At 39.6% G+C, this 19,090-nt stretch overlaps 1 protein-coding gene across 6 annotated transcripts; it reads left to right on the forward strand.

The window, feature by feature from the left end:
* The first annotated feature begins 92 nt into the window (after positions 1 to 92).
* On the forward strand, positions 93 to 18,963 carry ocrl (OCRL inositol polyphosphate-5-phosphatase). 6 transcript variants are annotated; one of them, XR_003832937.1, is made up of 25 exons: positions 93 to 592; positions 1,239 to 1,318; positions 3,203 to 3,294; positions 3,504 to 3,539; positions 3,869 to 3,982; positions 4,846 to 5,040; positions 5,208 to 5,439; positions 5,615 to 5,788; positions 5,890 to 5,991; positions 6,095 to 6,209; positions 6,599 to 6,715; positions 7,400 to 7,581; positions 7,929 to 8,040; positions 8,530 to 8,639; positions 8,874 to 9,009; positions 9,127 to 9,237; positions 9,418 to 9,583; positions 10,025 to 10,260; positions 10,907 to 10,930; positions 12,775 to 12,894; positions 13,668 to 13,752; positions 14,711 to 14,841; positions 14,934 to 15,045; positions 16,962 to 18,208; positions 18,493 to 18,963. XR_003832937.1 is itself a non-coding variant. In XM_029441797.1 (24 exons), the coding sequence occupies exons 1-24, from the start codon at positions 539 to 541 to the stop codon at positions 17,084 to 17,086; spliced, it is 2,961 nt and encodes a 986-aa protein (XP_029297657.1). In that variant the 5' UTR covers positions 93 to 538; the 3' UTR covers positions 17,087 to 18,963. The 6 variants fall into 6 exon arrangements, 5 of the variants coding, with proteins under 5 accessions (XP_029297657.1, XP_029297658.1, XP_029297660.1 ...); XM_029441797.1 differs by having other exon boundaries at positions 16,962 to 18,963; XM_029441798.1 differs by having other exon boundaries at positions 14,714 to 14,841; positions 16,962 to 18,963.
* Positions 18,964 to 19,090: the final 127 nt, after the last annotated feature.

The following is a 19,090-nucleotide window of genomic DNA, read 5'->3' on the forward strand; positions in this document are numbered from 1 at the left end:
TTTTCTTTCATGATCATTTTTTGGCAGGGCTTTGAAGCTGCATTCAGTTTCTGGTCCACACTCCAGGGCAGAAGGTGGCGTTATTTCCCTCATACTTGTTGCCATCCGCCCCTAGAAATCAAGATGATGAAGCCGAATAACTAAGCAGGGAGAGGGACAGGAGAAGGAGGGAGTCCACCTCGCAAACTCTCGTTTTCTTGCTAGCTTAAATCAGCCACAACCCACCAGCTATGTAGTCCGGCCAGCCTGTTCCCTGACACTGAAGAAGAGCCGGATACTTTTTTGTTGTTGTTGTAAGAATGGCGGACACTAACCGGGATACTTTGACATCTTGACTCCGTTGAACATTTGTGCCCACGTCCAGCAACAACAACCACAGCTAGCCAAGCTAACAAGCGGTTAACGTTAGCATCCAGCCACCGAACAGCTGTCATCCCGGAAGGCCGCCGCGCCGGGTGGGAATTTAACTTTCTCTCGCTCCGTGTCTGGACTGAACCAACACCAGGTCGCTAGCCCATGATAAATAGCTATTTATCATATGTCGGTAAGAATGGAGTCCTCTTTGGGGATATGCGACGAGGAGTGCTTGGCAATATCCTTTTTGAATTAAGTTACAACCTTTTTGTGTGTGTATGTTTTCAGTTTGCTTTAACGTTAGCTTGTTGGCTAACGTTAGCTTTAACGTCAGTTAACGTTTTGCTTTAACGTCAGTTAACGTTTTGCTTTAACGTCAGTTAACGTTAGCAATTCGGCTAACTTGACAATAATTTGATAGCAAAATACGTTTTGTAATGTAGTAGCTGGTTAGCTCGTGGGGGTGTATTCACCTGGTTGTTCTATAGATACAGTTGACTTTTAATTCACTTCACTACTAACCAAACCAATATGATCAGTCTAGTTAAATTAACTACACCCACTTGTTCTTGGGCAGAATAACGATAACACTAGCCATGAGTTGTTTTGAGGGGCTGTCACTAACAACCTTCGCCACTCTCTCTTTTTTTTAATGTGTCTTATGACTTGACATTTGTTACATTAATGTGCCTCTTCCTGTTCAATATGCATGTCTTCATCACCTCTGATTATCTTCAATCTAACCACACGCAAACTAACGATCCAAAAAATGACAGTAAGGCCGTGTCTGTCTGCGATTAATTAAAAATAACATCTCAGTGCTTGTAATGTCCAAGCGCCTTTCTCATCCTCTGTCAACATCATTCCTTGATTGTGATGCTCACACTGTGAAAGCTCAGGAGCTGAGGGCTGGCCAGAAGGAGCCCAGACTACTGTCACTAATTGAGCGCAGTGGAGAGTTTATGTAAGTATCAGAGAACCTGATGACTGAACATCTTTGCATTTGTGTCAGGCAGTAGGTTCATCTAGTGAGATATCACAGGTTTCAAAGCAGACCTGCACACCTTGAGATTTAAGGTGTTCATCTGCAACATCCACTTCCTTGAGCTTTTGCTTTACTCTGAAATGCAAGTTTCTCACAGCCTCTTTCTGCGTATGAAGGTAGATACTCCGGGCCCTTCATTTTGGAGCTGTTATATTTTCTGCTGTCTTTGCGAGGAAAAACAATAAATCAAACAAAAAGGTGTGTACCATGATGGCGTCAAGATGATTTACATTCGTTTTATTATTGTGTTTTAGAGTTGGTTGCCATAGCAATAGCATTACATAAGAATTATACTGTTGGAGGCAGTTTGGCTAAATCAAACAGGTCAGGTGTACTATGAAAAAAGAAACTCAATATTTAGCAATTTCAGGTGAAAATGTGAGGATTTTCTTGTGTTGTACACAATACCTGGTCAAACATAGACTCTAAGGACCTGCAACAAATGTTTCATGTTATATAGTCACATAAATAAGTTTGTTGCTGCATGGGTCTTTAGAAAGTCAGCTACATGCAGTCAATGGAGCTGTTTACTTACAGGATTTCAATCCGGGGCTTTGCAGCTTTAGCATTCGATTTGTGAAAGGGGATGTTGTGGGTGTGTTAAACTATCAGTGTTGTTTGGGTTTGTAGCAAGTTGTGATGCGTGGCGACTAGCGTGAGGGATAAAGCGATTACCCCCTAGCAGCAGTCGGATCACTACCCATTAACCACCACCCATCCTCACTTAGTCCTGGACTGTAATGAGACTCACATGGGCTCCGTCCTCGGCTAACTGTTAAAACTACACACACTAAACTGAAGAGTCATGGAACCTAGGTGCTGTCAGGGTTTTCTGTATATAAGTATTGTTAATGCAGTATCTCATTATGGTGAGTGTAGTTTTTCCTGTGTTGCATTTATTGTTATGATTTTAAGACTTCAGTTTGCCACTGATGCACCATTACTAATTTAAAGCTATAATACATCTGTAAAAAAAACAACATTTTAAATGCATGAGGCATCTTACAGAGGTTCAAAGAGTACAGATAATAGAAACTATAGTCTCAAAAATAAACATTGAGTTGAGTTGAAACTGGCATTTGTATTTAATTCAGAATGACTGTTTATAAAGTGTTTCTATAATTTCGTCCTTGCGTTGGGGAAGTCAGTTGTTGATTGTCATGTAGCTTTTGAAATCAGAGGGGCTTCTGCAGACTGTGGAGAACTGCGAGTCCCTCTGACACAGCAGCAGGGCTGAATCATTTTCCTCTCTTCCACAGTAATCAGACTTACTGTGAAGCGGAGGGGAAGCGTGGGCAGTGCCCAGCGAGCTGCTTTGACCCTGGCTGTTAGTCAGCCATTGTTAGAGAGTGAAATATGACCCAGCCCACATCAACCCACATCACAAATTTCAAGCTGCTTATATTTCTTATTCAGTCACTCAAAGTGTGCCAGGTTGCTACACTGGACTTTTGCTTGAACGCTTGTTAGTTAATTGTTTGCTTATTAACTAAAGCAACTGGACTGCAAATACGACTAAAGGAGACTTTTGCATGTTTGCATGTGCATTTCAGATGTTTGTATATCTTTAATTCACATTTTAATCCCTGTATGATTATTATCAATCCTAATTACATTAACTCATATTGCATCATAAATGTTCAGTGCATGAAACACAATTTTAATTGCAAGCAAATGGCTGTTATGAGAATAAAAGAGAAATTGCTGCAGATATATATGCTTTGTGTTAAGATGATTTTATTGAACATTTTAAATGATATTAAAACATCACAGAGCTGATGTTAAGTCTGTGTTCTCATCTAGATTGGGTGTTTTGGCCAACCCTGATGCTGTTGTGTCTCGTCCGGTGGCTCAGCTGTCTATACCAATCAATGGGCATTTTGAAATTGTGCGAGGTATGTGACTTTTTTTTTTAACCTCAATATCACTTTCACAACTCTTGGGTATGTATTCTTTAACCATAGTGATGCATAATAGTGTTGCTGTTCACTCAGGGCCTCGACTGCTACAGCCTTTTGAAATGATTTATAACACACCTCTGGTTTGCACCCACAACAGACCTTTGAACTGCACCGTTTGAATTCTCTTCCCGCTTTCATTTCAGAGGCTGAAGAGGCTCTTCTTATTAATTTCTCATCTTGTAAGTATGGTTTACCTCTCTTCAGATTAAATTAATTCCTCTTTGTGCTTTGTTTTCAAGCAGAGATTATGCAGAATTTATGAGCCTGTATTTTGGGAACAAAAGAGAACTAAAACATGGCATTTACTGTAACGCAGCCCCATTTTTAGAGCATGTCTTCAGCCAAATGTCTGGTCAGCAGTTACCAGGGCTCTCTGAAAGAATGCTGAGTTGGTTCACTATTAAATCACTTTGCTTTGTTTTCTAGACTGTCTGCATGTCTAATGTGTTTGCAAAGTCTGAAGGTATCCAACATGTGTGTAAAGTGTGTTTTCTGTACCCCTCTCAAGCCTGCGTTAGGATACGAATCACCGGAGAAAAAGCTCCAGAGCTTCTGTTAGAACTCCAGGACGATGATCGGACTCAGACTTTCCTCGTCCAGGTGAAGAGTGCTCAGCAACAAGGTAAGACGTCACTGTCTGTCGGTAGTCTGAAGCAGCTGGAGGATTAATTATTTAATTGCTCATCAAACATTTATTCACCGAGGGTGGATTACACCACTCACTGATTTCCTGCGTATACTCGACATCAACAAACTGCTGGAGAGACTCACTTGGCTGCAACCTTTACAGGTGCCTGAAGCTTACGCCATTATGTTTTCATTGTTACATTTATGTTTTAGCCATTTAAATCATGAGCAAACTGGTAACTAGTGTGTGTTGCTCTATAGTACACTATAAAGGTTCCTCTGGTTATCTTATCTATATTAAAATATATAAAGACTAAAGGCTTTTTTTGTTACGTGGGTTTTTCCTAATTCCATTTCTGATGTGAATTTAAACTGCGGCTATAAAAAGCATGTCTTTGTTGCTTCCTCACTAACAACACCCTGAAGAAATTTTGAAACGGGATCAAAGTCGTGCAGCGAGCTGTTTTAATCATTTCTGTACTCAAAGCTTGTTCATTTAGTTTGACTGTTATTACTATCATTTGCTTTCATTCTTTACGTGGTAATCATAACATCCTGTTAATCATTAATACTACTACAGTGGAACTGCGTCCTCTTCAGTTTTCTTGGCATGAAGCCACTTGTAGCCGCAGGTGTTCCCTCCCTGACAACATTGCTCTGCTGGGTGTTGGCTTATTCTTTTTTTTTTATCTACGTACATTAGCTTCTATCTTGAGCACGCTGTTGCACCATTCAGTCCATTTCTTTTAGACGGCATAGAAACATCCCTGGAAAGTCGCTCTTTCTGCTTGAGTTAGCTTGTGTTGCGTTTGGATCATTGTGTGCTTTATTCCGACAATGCTGTTTTAATTTTCTCAGTTGGATCCAAACTCACGAAACCCAAAGCGATGGAGCCCGTTGCGCCAACGGCCCTTAGAGGACCAGTCCCCATCCCACCGCAAAGAGCAAACAAGACCACTAACTCTGTGGGTTCTGGAGTCAACCCTCCCAAATCTACTAGTGGACTGCCTCCCAACCTCAACAATAGCAGGTCAACAAATCAGACTAATGCAGGTAATATAAGCATATACTGTGTTTACATCTAGAAAAATCCAACAGTTGAGAATTATTTTTAATAGATGGTAGCTACCTTGAAAACAAAGCCCAAAGTATTTGTCTTCCAAATTAGTTTCTGTTGCTGTTAGATTGAATCCTCCGTTTAAAATGTACTTTTTCTGAAGATCCTGTCCAATCACTTGCCTCGGACTTTGGCTTTGAGGACAACTTCAACCACGCTCTCAAAGTGGAGGAAAAGAAGAACCACCAGAATCGCATCATTGCCACCAGAGAGCCTCCTCCTGTTCCCCCTCTACCTCCTCGCAAAGCCTCTTTTGCTCCATCTAATCCTCTGCCTCCTCCACCAATCCCTAAAGACAGAGCTGTCTCCCTCTCCAAAGACAACTCCAGACCAGAGTAAGTTGACCTTATATGACACCGTGTCAGGTTTACTGGACACACTGGAAACTTGCTGAATATAGTTCATGTAAAAACAGTTTGGATTTTATTAATTCACTTGACTCCAGGAGGCTCATTTGTCCCTAAGTGGAATCTGTCCGGTGCTAAATAATACTTACGTTTTCCATTCCAGTAGTTTTAGGTCAGAGTTTGACCGCGTGGACAGGCCAACGTCTTGGTGCGAAAGCCCCACCACCAACAGCATGAGACAGGCCATGTTCTCCAGCCAGGCAGGACAAAGAGAATACCTCATTAAACACCGCCTGGGAAAGAAGGAGAACGAGTATGTGGACATCCAGACCTTCAAGTGAGTGGAGCTTCTTTATTCTGTACATGTTGCATACAATGATTGCTGCTCCTGCACACATTAACCCTACTCTGCATAAATACTGCTTTATGTTTCTTTAGGATTTTCACAGGTACGTGGAATGTGAACGGCCAGGCTCCAGACAGCAGCCTCGAGCCGTGGCTCTGCAGTGACACAGAACCTCCTGATCTTTATGCTCTGGGGTCAGTGAGAATCTTATCTTACATTACTCTATTAAGTCTTACATGTCGTCCTCTGCTCTTGCTTCAATAACATCCAATATCGTGACTTGGTTTATGACTTCAGTTTTCAAGAATTGGACCTAAGCACTGAAGCTTTCTTCTACATGGACTCGTCCAAGGAGCAGCTGTGGGTTGAAGCTATGGAGAGGAGCCTGCCCCCAAAAGTCAAATACAAGAGGGTGAGTAGAGGAAGACCTTCTGAAAGAGGAATTGGGGGACTGTGCCTCAGGAGGTAGAGCTGCAGTGAAAAGCAAAGCAAATTGGATAAAAATCGCTTATTATATTCCATGAATTAATACAGTCTAGGACGATTGAGTTCTTCCATGTTGAAGAATATATTTATTTATTTTGATATAACAATTAAGTAAAAAAAACAAAATAAAATGGTTTACAGTAAACTTATAGTAAACTCTGTAATGTAATAAATTCTCATAACCAATATTAATAAACAACATAGATATTAGGAAGAAGTACATACTCTTATATGACCCTACCCGTCATCTATAACTTCGTTGGCATTATTATATATTAGTAAAGATACTAACTTGCTTTTCTTAATTGTCTACAGGTCCGGATCATACGACTTGTTGGGATGATGCTCGTGGTCTTTGTCAAAAAGATTCACAAGAATCACATAAAAGAAGTGGCTGCAGAGCATGTGGGGACAGGAATCATGGGGAAAATGGTTTGTTCTCACTACACTCCCACCAGAACAAGTTTATCAAGAAAAACTGAGAAAGCTACTGAATTTGCACCAAACATGAATCACTTGTTATTTACCGATGGTCTAAATTTACACTGTTTTTGAGGAATAGTGTTGCAATGGTTTACTGGTTTCATGGTATACCGTGACTGTTGTCAGACCGTGTACATTTGCTTATCTACGGTATTAAAAATACATAAGTGTGTGTGTGTGTGTGTGTGTGTGAGTTAAAGGTAGGAGCACCTACAGTATATGATCATATGAGGACATTATATTAAAAGCTCACACCTAATGTTATTTTTCATTTAGTAGTAAATTTAACGTTAGCGCTGCTGACATGTAAACTAAAATGCTTTAGTTATATAACATATAGTTACATGTTGTTTTTTCTGTACTCAATTCCTTTGCGATCATTGTAGTTAATAATACTATTTGTAATGATAATAATAATAATAATAATAATAATAATAATGTAATGCCATTTGCAACCCTACCTGCTAACTATAACATATTACCTCCGTGGTAATGTGTTTTTTTCTTCTGATTACAGTATTTACAGTTTACTGCACTTAGCTTATTTTCATATTAGACATGCATCCTGCATGTATTTGGCCAAATGAAAACAAGGAGCTGTCTAAATCTTTGAATGTTTTTTTGTTTTTGCAGGGGAACAAAGGGGGCGTAGCTGTGAGGTTTGTTTTTCACAACACTAGCGTTTGCATTGTGAACTCTCATCTCGCAGCACACGTGGAAGACTTTGAGCGCCGCAACCAGGACTATAAAGACATCTGTGCCCGCATGACCTTCCACTTACTGGACCACCCCCCTCTCAGTATCGTCAAGCATGAGTGAGTTCCTCAGCCTTTCATGTCCAGTGAGAACATTAATGTGCAAAGTCAGATTTTTAAATCTCATTGATTGTGTTTGTATCATCACTTTGAGGCGTTGTTCACAATTCTTTGTTGATTTGACACATGTTGAATAACTCTTTAACATTTCCAGCGTTCTGCAATACTAAATTCATTCTATCCTGCCAAGTTTATTACTTAATAGACTATCTTGATCAGTGTCTCTGTCTCTACATACGTGAGCTGCAAACTACAATTCTCGTTGACAGGACTTTAGCGTTTGTAAGGATAATCATTATAACTACAAAGTTGTTGTTTTAAGCTTTCTATGTTTGTTTGTGTTTCAGTGTAGTAATCTGGCTCGGGGATTTAAACTATCGCCTGTTCATGTACGATGCTGCTGATGTCAAACAGCACATTTCCCAGAATGAGCTAAAAAAGCTTCAGGAGGTTGATCAGGTAAGAGAATGTTGAAAGAAAACGTACCACCCTTTAAATTACTTTTAAATAAATAAAAAATACTAATTAGCACAGGCTTCTGTTTCTATAATTACTACAGTTTCCCTCTTTGGAAGCATTACTTGTATAACTTGTTGTGTATTTAGTCCTTTTGACACAACATAAGATGATCTTTGCTTTAAGCTGTAACTCTAGTGTCTCTGTTCAGTAGCCATTAATACAATCTATTTGTTTTAAGAGTATACTCTGCTTGTGTTTTGCGACCCTCTGATTTATAAATATGACTGTGCGACATAACAGAAAATAAATATTTCATGATAAATGTAAAAGGGAAGCCGTTTTGCAAATAGCATTATTATACAGGTTGTTAAAGATTAACACACTTGTTGTGTTTGTAATAGGAAACAATTTCCTTTTTAATTTATGTTTGATATATATTGAAGGATTCTGTTTAGACTCTTTCACCAAATAATACTTTTCATTGTGTAGCTGAACATTCAGAGGCAGACGAAGAGAGCCTTCACAGACTTCATGGAGGGAGAGATCAACTTCCTTCCCACGTACAAGTACGACCCCAAAACGGATCGATGGGACTCAAGGTAAAAACATATCCCTGCATTATATCTTTACATTATTTTATTAGATACAAAAACCTGTATTGCTATTGCCAACTTGTCCTCTGTTTTGGTTTTTCTTCTTCACTGATTAAATGTTGCCTGTAAGGAAGCTTTCCCCAGCCTTATCGTAGCACTAATACAGAGTCAGCAGTACTATATGTGTGTCTGATGTCTCACCCTTAACTTTGCCTCTGAAACTGTGGCTGTTTCCTGCAGTGGGAAGTGCCGTGTCCCGGCTTGGTGTGACCGAATCCTGTGGAGGGGCAACAATGTCAAGCAGCTCAAATACCGGAGTCACATGGAGCTGCAAACTAGTGACCACAAGCCTGTCAGTGCTCTCTTCAGTGTCGGGGTAAGAAACTATGCTGTTGAGAAAAAACTGCCTAAAGGGATTTGGTTTTGGTTCAAACATGCACGGTTCTGTTATTAATTCTGACAAATAGGACCTGTGTGTTTGACTGTGTAACAGGTCAAGGTGGTAAATGAGCAGCGCCACAAAAAGGTGTTTGAGGAGATTGTTCGGGCGATGGACAGAATGGAGAATGATTTCCTTCCATCTGTGACGCTGGGCAGGAGAGAGGTAAAAATAAACACATGCGCTCATCATACTGAGGATCTCTTATGATCCTTCCTCAGTGACATCATCTCACCCACGAATCACTGATGACTTTTAAAACAGAATAGCTTGTTGAAATTTCTCCTAAAATGTGAAGGATAAAATGACTGTGGTTAATGTCGCCTCTCTTTCCCTGTCCTGCAGTTTGCATTTGCAAATGTGAAGTTTCGCCAACTTCAAAAGGAGCGTTTCCAAATAACAAATGACGGGCAGGTCCCCTGTCACTTTGCCTTCATCCCCAAACTCAATGACTCGCAGTATTGTAAGTCTTGGCTCCGTGCCGAGCCAAGCGATGGATTCTTAGAGCCGAGTAAGTACGAATAACTGTTTACCTCGAATTTTAGATCTGTGATCATGTTAAATTAAATTAACCTTCATACAAATGTCCCAGTTTGTTCTGTATACCGTCTTTTCACACTTGGATGCCTCTCAGCAACAAGAGTAATCTTGATGAACTAAAAAGTGTGCACACCACCCTGCTTTGCAATTACTTATGTGTGTGCATGTAGTTTATCGTTCTTTATTTTAAAATGTCTTTTAAAATTGTCCTGCTAATAATCCCCATGTTTTCTAAATGTCTCTTTCTTCTTTAACTAACAGAACACAGCTCCCCTTTTTGTTTTTTGTATCATAATAACATAATGTATTCTGTTAGTCCCCAAGCCTGGTCATTTTGACCTGTGGAGGGTAATGCCATTCACCCTTTTTTTTTAATTGTTGCATTAAAACCCTGCCTTATCCTCCTGAACAGATGAGACCCTGGAGATCTATCTGGAGGTGTACGTCAGTAAAGACTCCGTGACGCTGCTAAACTCTGGAGAGGACGCCATAGAGGACATTCTGGTGCTCCATCTGGACCGTGGCAAGGACTACTTCATTACCATCTCTGGCAACTACCTGCCCAGCTGCTTCGGCACCTCGCTGGAGACTCTGTGCCGCATGAAGAAGCCCATCAGAGAGATCCCCATCACCAAACTAATTGACCTGGTGAGAGAAAGGGAAATCAGACCAGTAGCGATGCAGGTATAGGATTAGTGAACACAGACATATTTTCCTCGGATTAGTTGAAGCTCAGATTGAAATGTGATGGTCCTCACTCTGTAGCTATTCACCACCTGAAACCTGAGCGAGGACACATGAGCGCTTGTTCTCTCCCTCAGGGTAAACTCAGTCACACAGTCTATATTTGGAGGGCATGAAATGTCTCAACCTGTATATTTCTGGCCAAAAGGGGCCAAAGGAACGAGGAAGTGGCAAAAACATAGCAAGGGAGCTCCTAAAGAGCAGGGAAAACTGACTCAGGTTAGGCCTAATATTAGAGCTTTGTATAAATAGACTTCTCTGGTCTTCACACGTTCACCTCCGTCTCTTTCCATAATGCTATTTTTGACTGATTTTGCTTTGGAATATACTATCATTCAGTACTCCTTTTTTAATTTCTATTTAAACTATTACATTTTCCTACTGGCCTGGTGCATTTGATCAAGGATTTATGCAAGAACAATCTGTGTTTATGCATACCTCTTCTATCCACTTTGTTCTTTCTTCTCTTGTTTCCTTTCATCGCATCCTAATTGTCTTGATCATTCCTTTCCAACTCCTCACTGTGGTTGTGGGCTGACTTCTTGCTCAGGGAGAGGACAGCTACATGGAAAAGGTAAAATATTAACAACGATACTGTTCAGATATCAGGGTCAATATCACCTTTTGGTTACATAACCAAGTATCTGCTTTATGACCCTTGTTTGACCTTAATTGCTCGTATCATAAAAAGAAACTAGTTCAAGTATTATTACAATCAGCCATGTGAGGACATGATGTATCAATGTAGCCTACTTCCTGTTAATGTCTAACTTTATTCACGTACTGTAGTAGAAATATATTAGATTTCTTTATGCATATAATGGTTGGACCACTAACTTTAAAATTGTTATTCTGCTCTCAGAAAGTAAAGAAATACTTTTACCTCTACATTTCTGAAAATATCCTTATCCCTTTCTTTCTGAGAATTTGGATGAGATGTTTGATGCCATTTTCAGGTCTGTACGTAATGATCATGAGCTCGAGCTCGGAGGCATTTAACCATGCTGAGCATAAAGACTAAATAAAGACATGCAGAGGGAAACCGCTGGCCTTGCTCTATCCAAAGTTCAGAAATATGCCGACAACACTTTTAAGTGGCCTCCAGTCCAGTGCGAGTAAGAGATCCATGAATTCGAAGGCTAATCAGACGCCAAAATGCTGCAAACAACAAGTATGAAGCTTCAGAGATGTTGGTAGGTGGATTTCTGAACTTTTGGAAAGAGCCTGGCTAGCAGTTTCGTCCTGCTTCAAGTCTTTATGCTAAACTAATCTTCTAGCTCAAGCCCCATACTTAATGCACAGACATAAGAGTCGTATCAAACCTCCCATTCAACCCTCAGAGAGTAAAGCGTACTACCTCAAATGTTAAACTATTCCCTTTTAATGTGCTGTCCTTTTAATCTACAATATTGTGCACACAGTTTAAAAAAGAAAGTTGCTTCAGTAGCTAATCAGAAAATTAAATCTGTTTCATACTCTCTACGTTTCAGAAAGCTGGCAAGGGCAACAATTGTTAACCTCACAAGCTGTGCCAGCTCAGTGTGTGTGTGTGTGTATGTGTGGGTGTGGATCAGTCACCCATTAAATCTCCTCCTGGCCCATTGAGGATAGGGTACACCAGTCTAATGAAATTTAGACACAAAAACACACTAAATCCTATTTCACAACAGGTCACCCTGACTGCACAGCTCCCTCACACACATGATTTAAAGCTAATGAGAGGAAGTATTAAGGTCTGTTCAGCTAAACTCAAACACTCCTCTGAAGCCAAACGACAAGTCTCCTCTTTCATTTCATAACTTGTTACTGATCGGTGAAACTGAGTAGCTGCATGAGTAAACGGATATCCACTTTAGAATATAAATCAGGCTTCGTTTGTTCACAATGTAGCAATTATTCTATTTAAATGAAAGCTTTCTTGGTTTTGAATCCCTCTGGAAGATTCACCACACTGAAGATTGACAGTAGAAGCTTTTGGTGTTGAAACATTTTACAGAATATCACATTAGTTCCGCATGTTGCCGTCGGCCCCCATTAAAGGCCTCCTCCAGTTCCCCGAGCATTTCTGTGCAGCCTCACTAGCTGTGGTTATTTTTGGACATCTCTCGTGAGTCTCGGGAATCCATTAGCAGAAACGAAATGAATGTGATATCCAGTCCTTTTTTTAAAATGGCTCTCCATTCAAGTTTCCAGACCTCAGAGATAATCACTGCTGCTCCATCTCATCACTAATTGATCAGATGTCTCCTGTGCAGTCACTCCAGAAGTCTCTCTGAATCACAAAGTATAATGTCATTATTTCTATAGTGTTTCTCCTAATGCATAAATGGGAGAATGTCTTTATATTATTCTGGGAAATAATCTAATGTCTCTGCTACAATTTGTGTGAAACATAGTGACTGTGATATCTCTCGCCAGGAAAAGACAAAGATGAACTTCCTGATGGTGGAAGGTGCAAGTACCGAGGACAAACCTCTAAAGATCCCCAAGGAAGTGTGGATTCTTGTCAACCATCTCTTCACCAAGTCCTGTGATCAGGTGAGAAGGCGATGAAATGATCGCTACAACAAAGAATCTTTATTATTGAGAAATGGTGAACGTCCCTAAAAACACACTGCTACCTAAAGAAAACACTCAAACTCTTGAGAGAAACAGCCTGTTGTGCAACAAAATACATACAATATAAAGAATACATTTGAGTACAATGAATATGCCAAACTACTACAACTACAATATGAACATTAGAAATTGTATGGACCCAGTTTAGAGGTGAAATACTGCCCCCTATTTCTTTGGAGCAGCTGGCTCGGAAATACACATTGAACCTTTTAATCCTTTAAATTGAAAATAGCCTAATTTTGTAGTATAGTAACAATAGATTGCACATTAATATGCATTTTCTAATGTGTATGTTAACATTTAGCAGAGATGCTTTCCAAATGTCTTTTGGATCAGTAAGGGGAAATCTTTTTCTTGTATGATTCATTAATTTTTTTAACCATTGAAGGTGCTGTTAAATATTAAAAAAATATTATATATATATATATATATATATATATATATAATATATATATATATATAATATATATATAATAAATTATGTATATATATATATATATATATATATATATATATATATATATATATATATATATATATATAATAATATATATATAATAAATAATATATAAATAAATAATATATATATTGCCACAGCAGCCGTATTTCTTTGTGTCTTTTATAATTGTAAGTCCGGGCACTTGTATGTGCATGGCACAATAACTGTCTATCTGTGTCTGTATGTCTCTCAGGAGGATTTGTTCCAGACACCAGGCTTACAAGAAGAGCTGCAGAGCATCATCGACTGTCTGGACACGAGCATCCCAGACTCCATCTGTATCCTTGTTTAAAAAGACAGTCCCACAAGCCCAGTCCTGCAAACACCGAAATGCTCATAAAGACACGCACTGTAGAGCAGCATGAAACGCACAATATGTCGTTTTCTGCAGCTGGTAATGTCTCAATCAAAACAATAACAAAAGACAGAGTTTAGTTGTGAAGTAGCGTGGGTTCAGTGTTCAGTGTTCAGAGTTTGTGTCTTCACCTCCATTGCAGTTATCTTCTCCCAGTTAGGATTCCTTCCTTGTTAATCGTTCAGTAGGTTTTTACCTCAAGCTGAATCATCCTCAGAGGCCTCCTCTCCAAATAAACAGACTTGGTCATTATAGCTGATTTATATAAATAAATAAAAACATTGAATAAAAATCAGTGTTTCTCAGACGTTCGGCCGACACAGGATGTCCCGGAGGGGCTGCGAGCTGAGCTGCCACTATCGTTTGCTCAGCGTCTTTATCTGATGAGTTAAGACGACTAACATCTTTCATCTGGTTAAAATCTATAGTTAAAAACTACCTGGATCTAAAAAGTGCAGAATTAGTCCATTTCTGACCGCTTCTGGCAGACATCAACAATACTGACGCGTGCTCAAAGTGGCACGTCGCCTTTACGGACGACCAAATGAAACGGGCCACGACCTTGATCAAAATTACGAATTTCTATAAGCTTCAAAATTCTTAAAAAACATTTGGGATAATGGAAGTACACAACGCAACAAAATATAGATCATTGCTCTAGTTGTTTTTACACATTTTAATGAGGAACATGTACATGTTATACCTTTTTTAACTCATGGACATGTGTTACCATTATTAGCATGATGATGATGATGATGATAGTATTAATAGTAGTAATCAGGTGAGCTTGTGGTGTTAGGACGTCAGACTTAAAAGGGTTAATTTCCTCCCAGTATATTTATAGTACTCCGTATTTGCTTGTCCTTCCCTAACTGTTTAAGTAGCCGGTTGTAACCACTCTGTAGCCGAGGCTCTGTTGATCTTCTTGGAGGCCTTGCCGGAGCCAGTGGTGTGTTATGAACTCTACCAACGGTGTCTCGACTGCTCTCATGACAGCCGCCTTTGCAAACAGGTGCAGTGTTTGACATTATCCCAGTATTTGTCATATGATGCATACAGTAATGTTTTGGACTAATCTTTTTTTTTACTTTTCACAATTGACAGTTGATTTCCCAGTTGCCCCGGGCTCATCGCAACGTGTTCCGATACTTGATGGCCTTTCTGAAGGAACTTCTCAAGCACTCGCACAACAACAACCTGACAGCCAGTCTCATAGGTATGAAACCTCCTACCTTAATGTTCACTATACTTACACTCACTATACAGCTAGTTTAATGTTAATCACCCCAGTGTATCAGTCTCAATCAACTTGGACATAGCCCGTCATAGCCTGTCATAGCATGACATAGCCCGACATAGCCCGACATAGCCCGACATAGCCCGTCATAGCCCGACATAGCCCGTCATAGCCCGTCATAGCCCGACATAGCCCGACATAGCCCGTCATAGCCCGACATAGCCCGTCATAGCCCGTCATAGCCCGACATAGCCCGACATAGCCCGATGTTTAAAGAAAAACAAGCCCATTGTAGAGTAAATTGGTTTGTTGTGTGTGTGTGGCGCTCCATGTGTTTGTTCTATTTTTTCCCCCCATAAATAATCAATCATGGGAACAAATCGATCTCCGGAACAGAAACTACAGAATACGACATCCATCGAACCTCACAACAAGATTTAACAACACTAATGATACACTGAGACAAAACAGCACAAGTGTTTGTATTATTATTATTATTATTATTATTATTATTATTATTATTATTATTATGCGCCGGTGATTTTCAGGTTGTCCGTCCCATTCTTGAGATTGCGATATCTTGGGAACGCCTGGAAAAGATTCCCTCAAAGTTATCACGAACGTCCACTTGGACTAAAGGATGAACTGATTAGAATTTAGTGGTCAAAAGACAAGGTCACTGTGACCTCACAAAACAGGTTTTTATAACTCAACATTTAATTGGGTAATTATGACAATTCCACAAAAATGTCTGAAAGGATAATTCGATGACATTTTGGACAGACCTGGTTGGCAGAGATCTACAACCGCGAGGTGGTAACTCTAGTTATTTCATTTAAACTTTTACATGTAATCCTGTAGTTACGGAAATAATGAAATACATTTTGATGCCAGTATTAAATAGAAGCTACTCTACAAACAAAACGTCTTAAGTGGTACCCATCTCTGAATATACCCATGTTAACAAGTCATTATTTATGATGTATAATCATTTATTAATCAGACTTCAGAGCAGACGGCTGAGTATTTCCACTGAAACAGTTTGGGTGAACCTTGTTTAAGGTCAAATGTATTTATGGAGCACTTTTAAAACAACCAAGGTTTGTGCTAAAGTGCTTTACAACAAACATAAATAAGCAAAAAGGATAATCACAAGACATGAATATGTAAATACATAGTGCATAATACATTCATGCATATCAATGTAGATTGCAAGTCATGTCAAGAATCATCACAGGGGGTAGGAGAGAGAGTAACAGTGGAAACATTTAAAGGATTCAATAGGTTCTGCTGTTCCTGTATGTTCAGGGAGACTTTTCTTCTTGGTGCAGCTACTGAGGAGGCCCCCTGTCTGTTTTCCACGGGATCCTGGGATGGTTACAAGCCCTTGATCTGTAGATCTGAATGCTGAGCTGTGCTTTATGACGATAGAAGTTCTGTAATATAGCTCGGGGCGAGACCACACAGGGCTTTAAACAGAAACAGAAGAATCTTGTAGGGAATTCGATACTGAACGGGGATCGAGTGCAAAATGCTCAAACAGGAAATATGTTCCCTATTAATAATTTGCATAGGAGTCTGGCCGCAACATTTAAAGGTATTGTGAGTGATACAGCAGTCGGGTAAAGCACTAATTATGCACTCTCCTCCTTACCTTAGACTTTCTGTCAGCGAGGCACGATACACATCATCTTGATGGTAGCCATTCTGCTAAATATCCTCACCACAAGGGTTGGCTACAGTGACGTGAATGTCGAACTGCGTATATTGTCTTCACACCGCTGGTTATACAGAACATGTTGAATATTTTTTGTTTTCTTGTACTTGATAAAAGAATAAGTTACGTTAGTATATCCGCTTTTCTTTACCTTCTTCGTCCTGTGCTTGTATTTTAGCGACACTCTTTGCCAGCCTCCTCATCCGACCGCCTCCCAATCTGATGGGCAGGCAGTCGCCACATGAACGGCAGAAAGCCATCGACTTCATCCTGGGTTTCCTCATGGCAGGAGACGAGGAGTAACCAAGGTCAAAGGTACCTCACAACGTCAGTTGGGTTTGAAGTTGATTCCCAACTGTTGGCGAAGGACCTGCAGGACGCTGTGTAACATAATCCACGTGGTATATTGTCATCTATTGGAGACCAGTGCAGACGTTTTGCACCCTTTCACAAACTCTCATGTTGGAGGAACTACAGAGTGTCATATCTTGAGATTGTTCACAGCATGACTGCTCGCTGGATTTGGAAGCACGAGGTTTTGAACTGATGCCTCTTCACTTTCTGACGACCTCCACAGTAGAGTTGACGCTTCTTATTGTATGTGCTCATGCCAAAACAACCCCTGAACAGTGAGTGGTATGAATGTGAAAACGCTATGTATCCAGAGATGCTACGTGAAAAGACTTAATTACACTAAAGAAAAAGGAAATTCCTGAGGTTTTAAGAAGTAGACTGAATACAAGTATAAATAGTTTGAAATGGGATAATTATGGAAAATGTATCACTGAGAATGTTTAAGCTTTAGATAAATCATGACAATCATCCATTTTAACTGAGGGGTCAACATGATGTATATCTTAAAGAGCTGTTTGTTACCATGCTCGTTGTATTTTAACTGTTATTTATATTGTTTTCCTTCTACGTTTGCACCATCTGAACAGTTTCTGTTTTCTACTTCATTAGGGTTTATTGTCATGCTCTGCTTTGGTTTTAAAGATACCCATCGCTTGTTTTTATCATCTTCTCGAAAAAACTGTGTCATGAATGTTTGCTGTTTGTATATAACTCCAGGCGTGAGCCTTACATCCCGTTTTGCCAGTTCCTCTTGAGTTACGAAACAAGTTTGTTAACGCATTAACTTCCTGGTTAACCGGAATCAAGCGAAGAGTCACCCTCTGTGATTCTCGATGTCTTAAATTGTGTAAATAGTGATTGTTTCCCTGTTTCATGGGTGTTTGACTGTCGGTATTGTGACGCAAACCTGTGATTGTGTCTTACAGTTTGTCATGCAGGTGGTACTGTTGTCTGCGTTTGTTTACATGTCTTTTTCTTCACTTCTGCTACATCTTAAAGCTTTGTTGTTGTTGTTGTTGTTGTTGTTTTAGGCCTGTGTGATGCCAAGACAAAGCAGTTGTGTTACTCATGGTAAATCCAGATGAGTTTTTAAGTGATGCAGCACTTTCTGGGTGCACAATTTAATGGCCCATTACTCTGCAGGATACATTCTTTCTCATTTGTGCCACTAAGGACATTTTGTTTTTCTGTATTCACTGTTGCTAAACATAGACATGGAACTTTTAATGCTGCCTATAACGAACAGCTATTTCCTCTTTTACAGCTTTAGCCAAGAGATATGTCAGCTTTAGTTTTCACAGTTGACAAGAATATTCACATTTATGACATTAATTAATTAATTTCCCTTTGCTCAGTCTGTCCTGTAGTGTCGTGATGCCAGTAAAAGCCCAGAGGTTTTCTTCTCAGATGCTCCGGGAACGTCAGAAGATGTAATGTTTGGAGACGATGTGACAACACTGATAAACATGGCACTAATAGTCGGGCTGAAGTTTCTCAATTCTTTCGTAGTTTCTTTTCCTGCTTTATTGCCATCTATACACTAGATTCCTCTGATGGTCTTAATATTACCAAGCTTTGCCAAAAGGTGGCTTGGGCCTGAATAAATAGTTCCTGGTGATTCAGATTTTGCAACAGCCATTTATTCACTTTGTCTGTACAATACTATCCGAAAATCAATATAATCAATAACCTCTGATCTTAAGTGTCACTACTGTACCAACTGATGTATTTGTGGATCCATTGTGCTTTTTGTCTTCAGTTTTGTCACAATCTGTTCATAAAATTTAAGGTACACGAGGAAACACTCGCACCTGTTTTCAACTTTATCAGATTTCTGGTGCTTTTAATTTATTTAACAGAAATAAAACTGTATAAAGCGGTTTTGTTTTCCCGTTCTACCCTGCCTTTTTTTTTTATTGACTGCTTGTTATTTAGATGATAAACAACATTTTT

This window comes from Cottoperca gobio, chromosome 10, assembly GCF_900634415.1.
Source record: "Cottoperca gobio chromosome 10, fCotGob3.1, whole genome shotgun sequence".
Lineage (NCBI taxonomy): Eukaryota > Metazoa > Chordata > Actinopteri > Perciformes > Bovichtidae > Cottoperca > Cottoperca gobio.

Bases quoted from the DNA above. Each gene is read 5' to 3' on its own strand.
- ocrl (XM_029441797.1), top strand. From the start codon at position 539: ATGTCGGTAAGAATGGAGTCCTCTTTGGGGATATGCGACGAGGAGTGC. The intron at 3,983-4,845 runs GTAAGACGTCAC...TAATTTTCTCAG, and splicing joins GAAGAGTGCTCAGCAACAAG to TTGGATCCAAACTCACGAAA. The intron at 8,041-8,529 runs GTAAGAGAATGT...TTCATTGTGTAG, and splicing joins AGCTTCAGGAGGTTGATCAG to CTGAACATTCAGAGGCAGAC.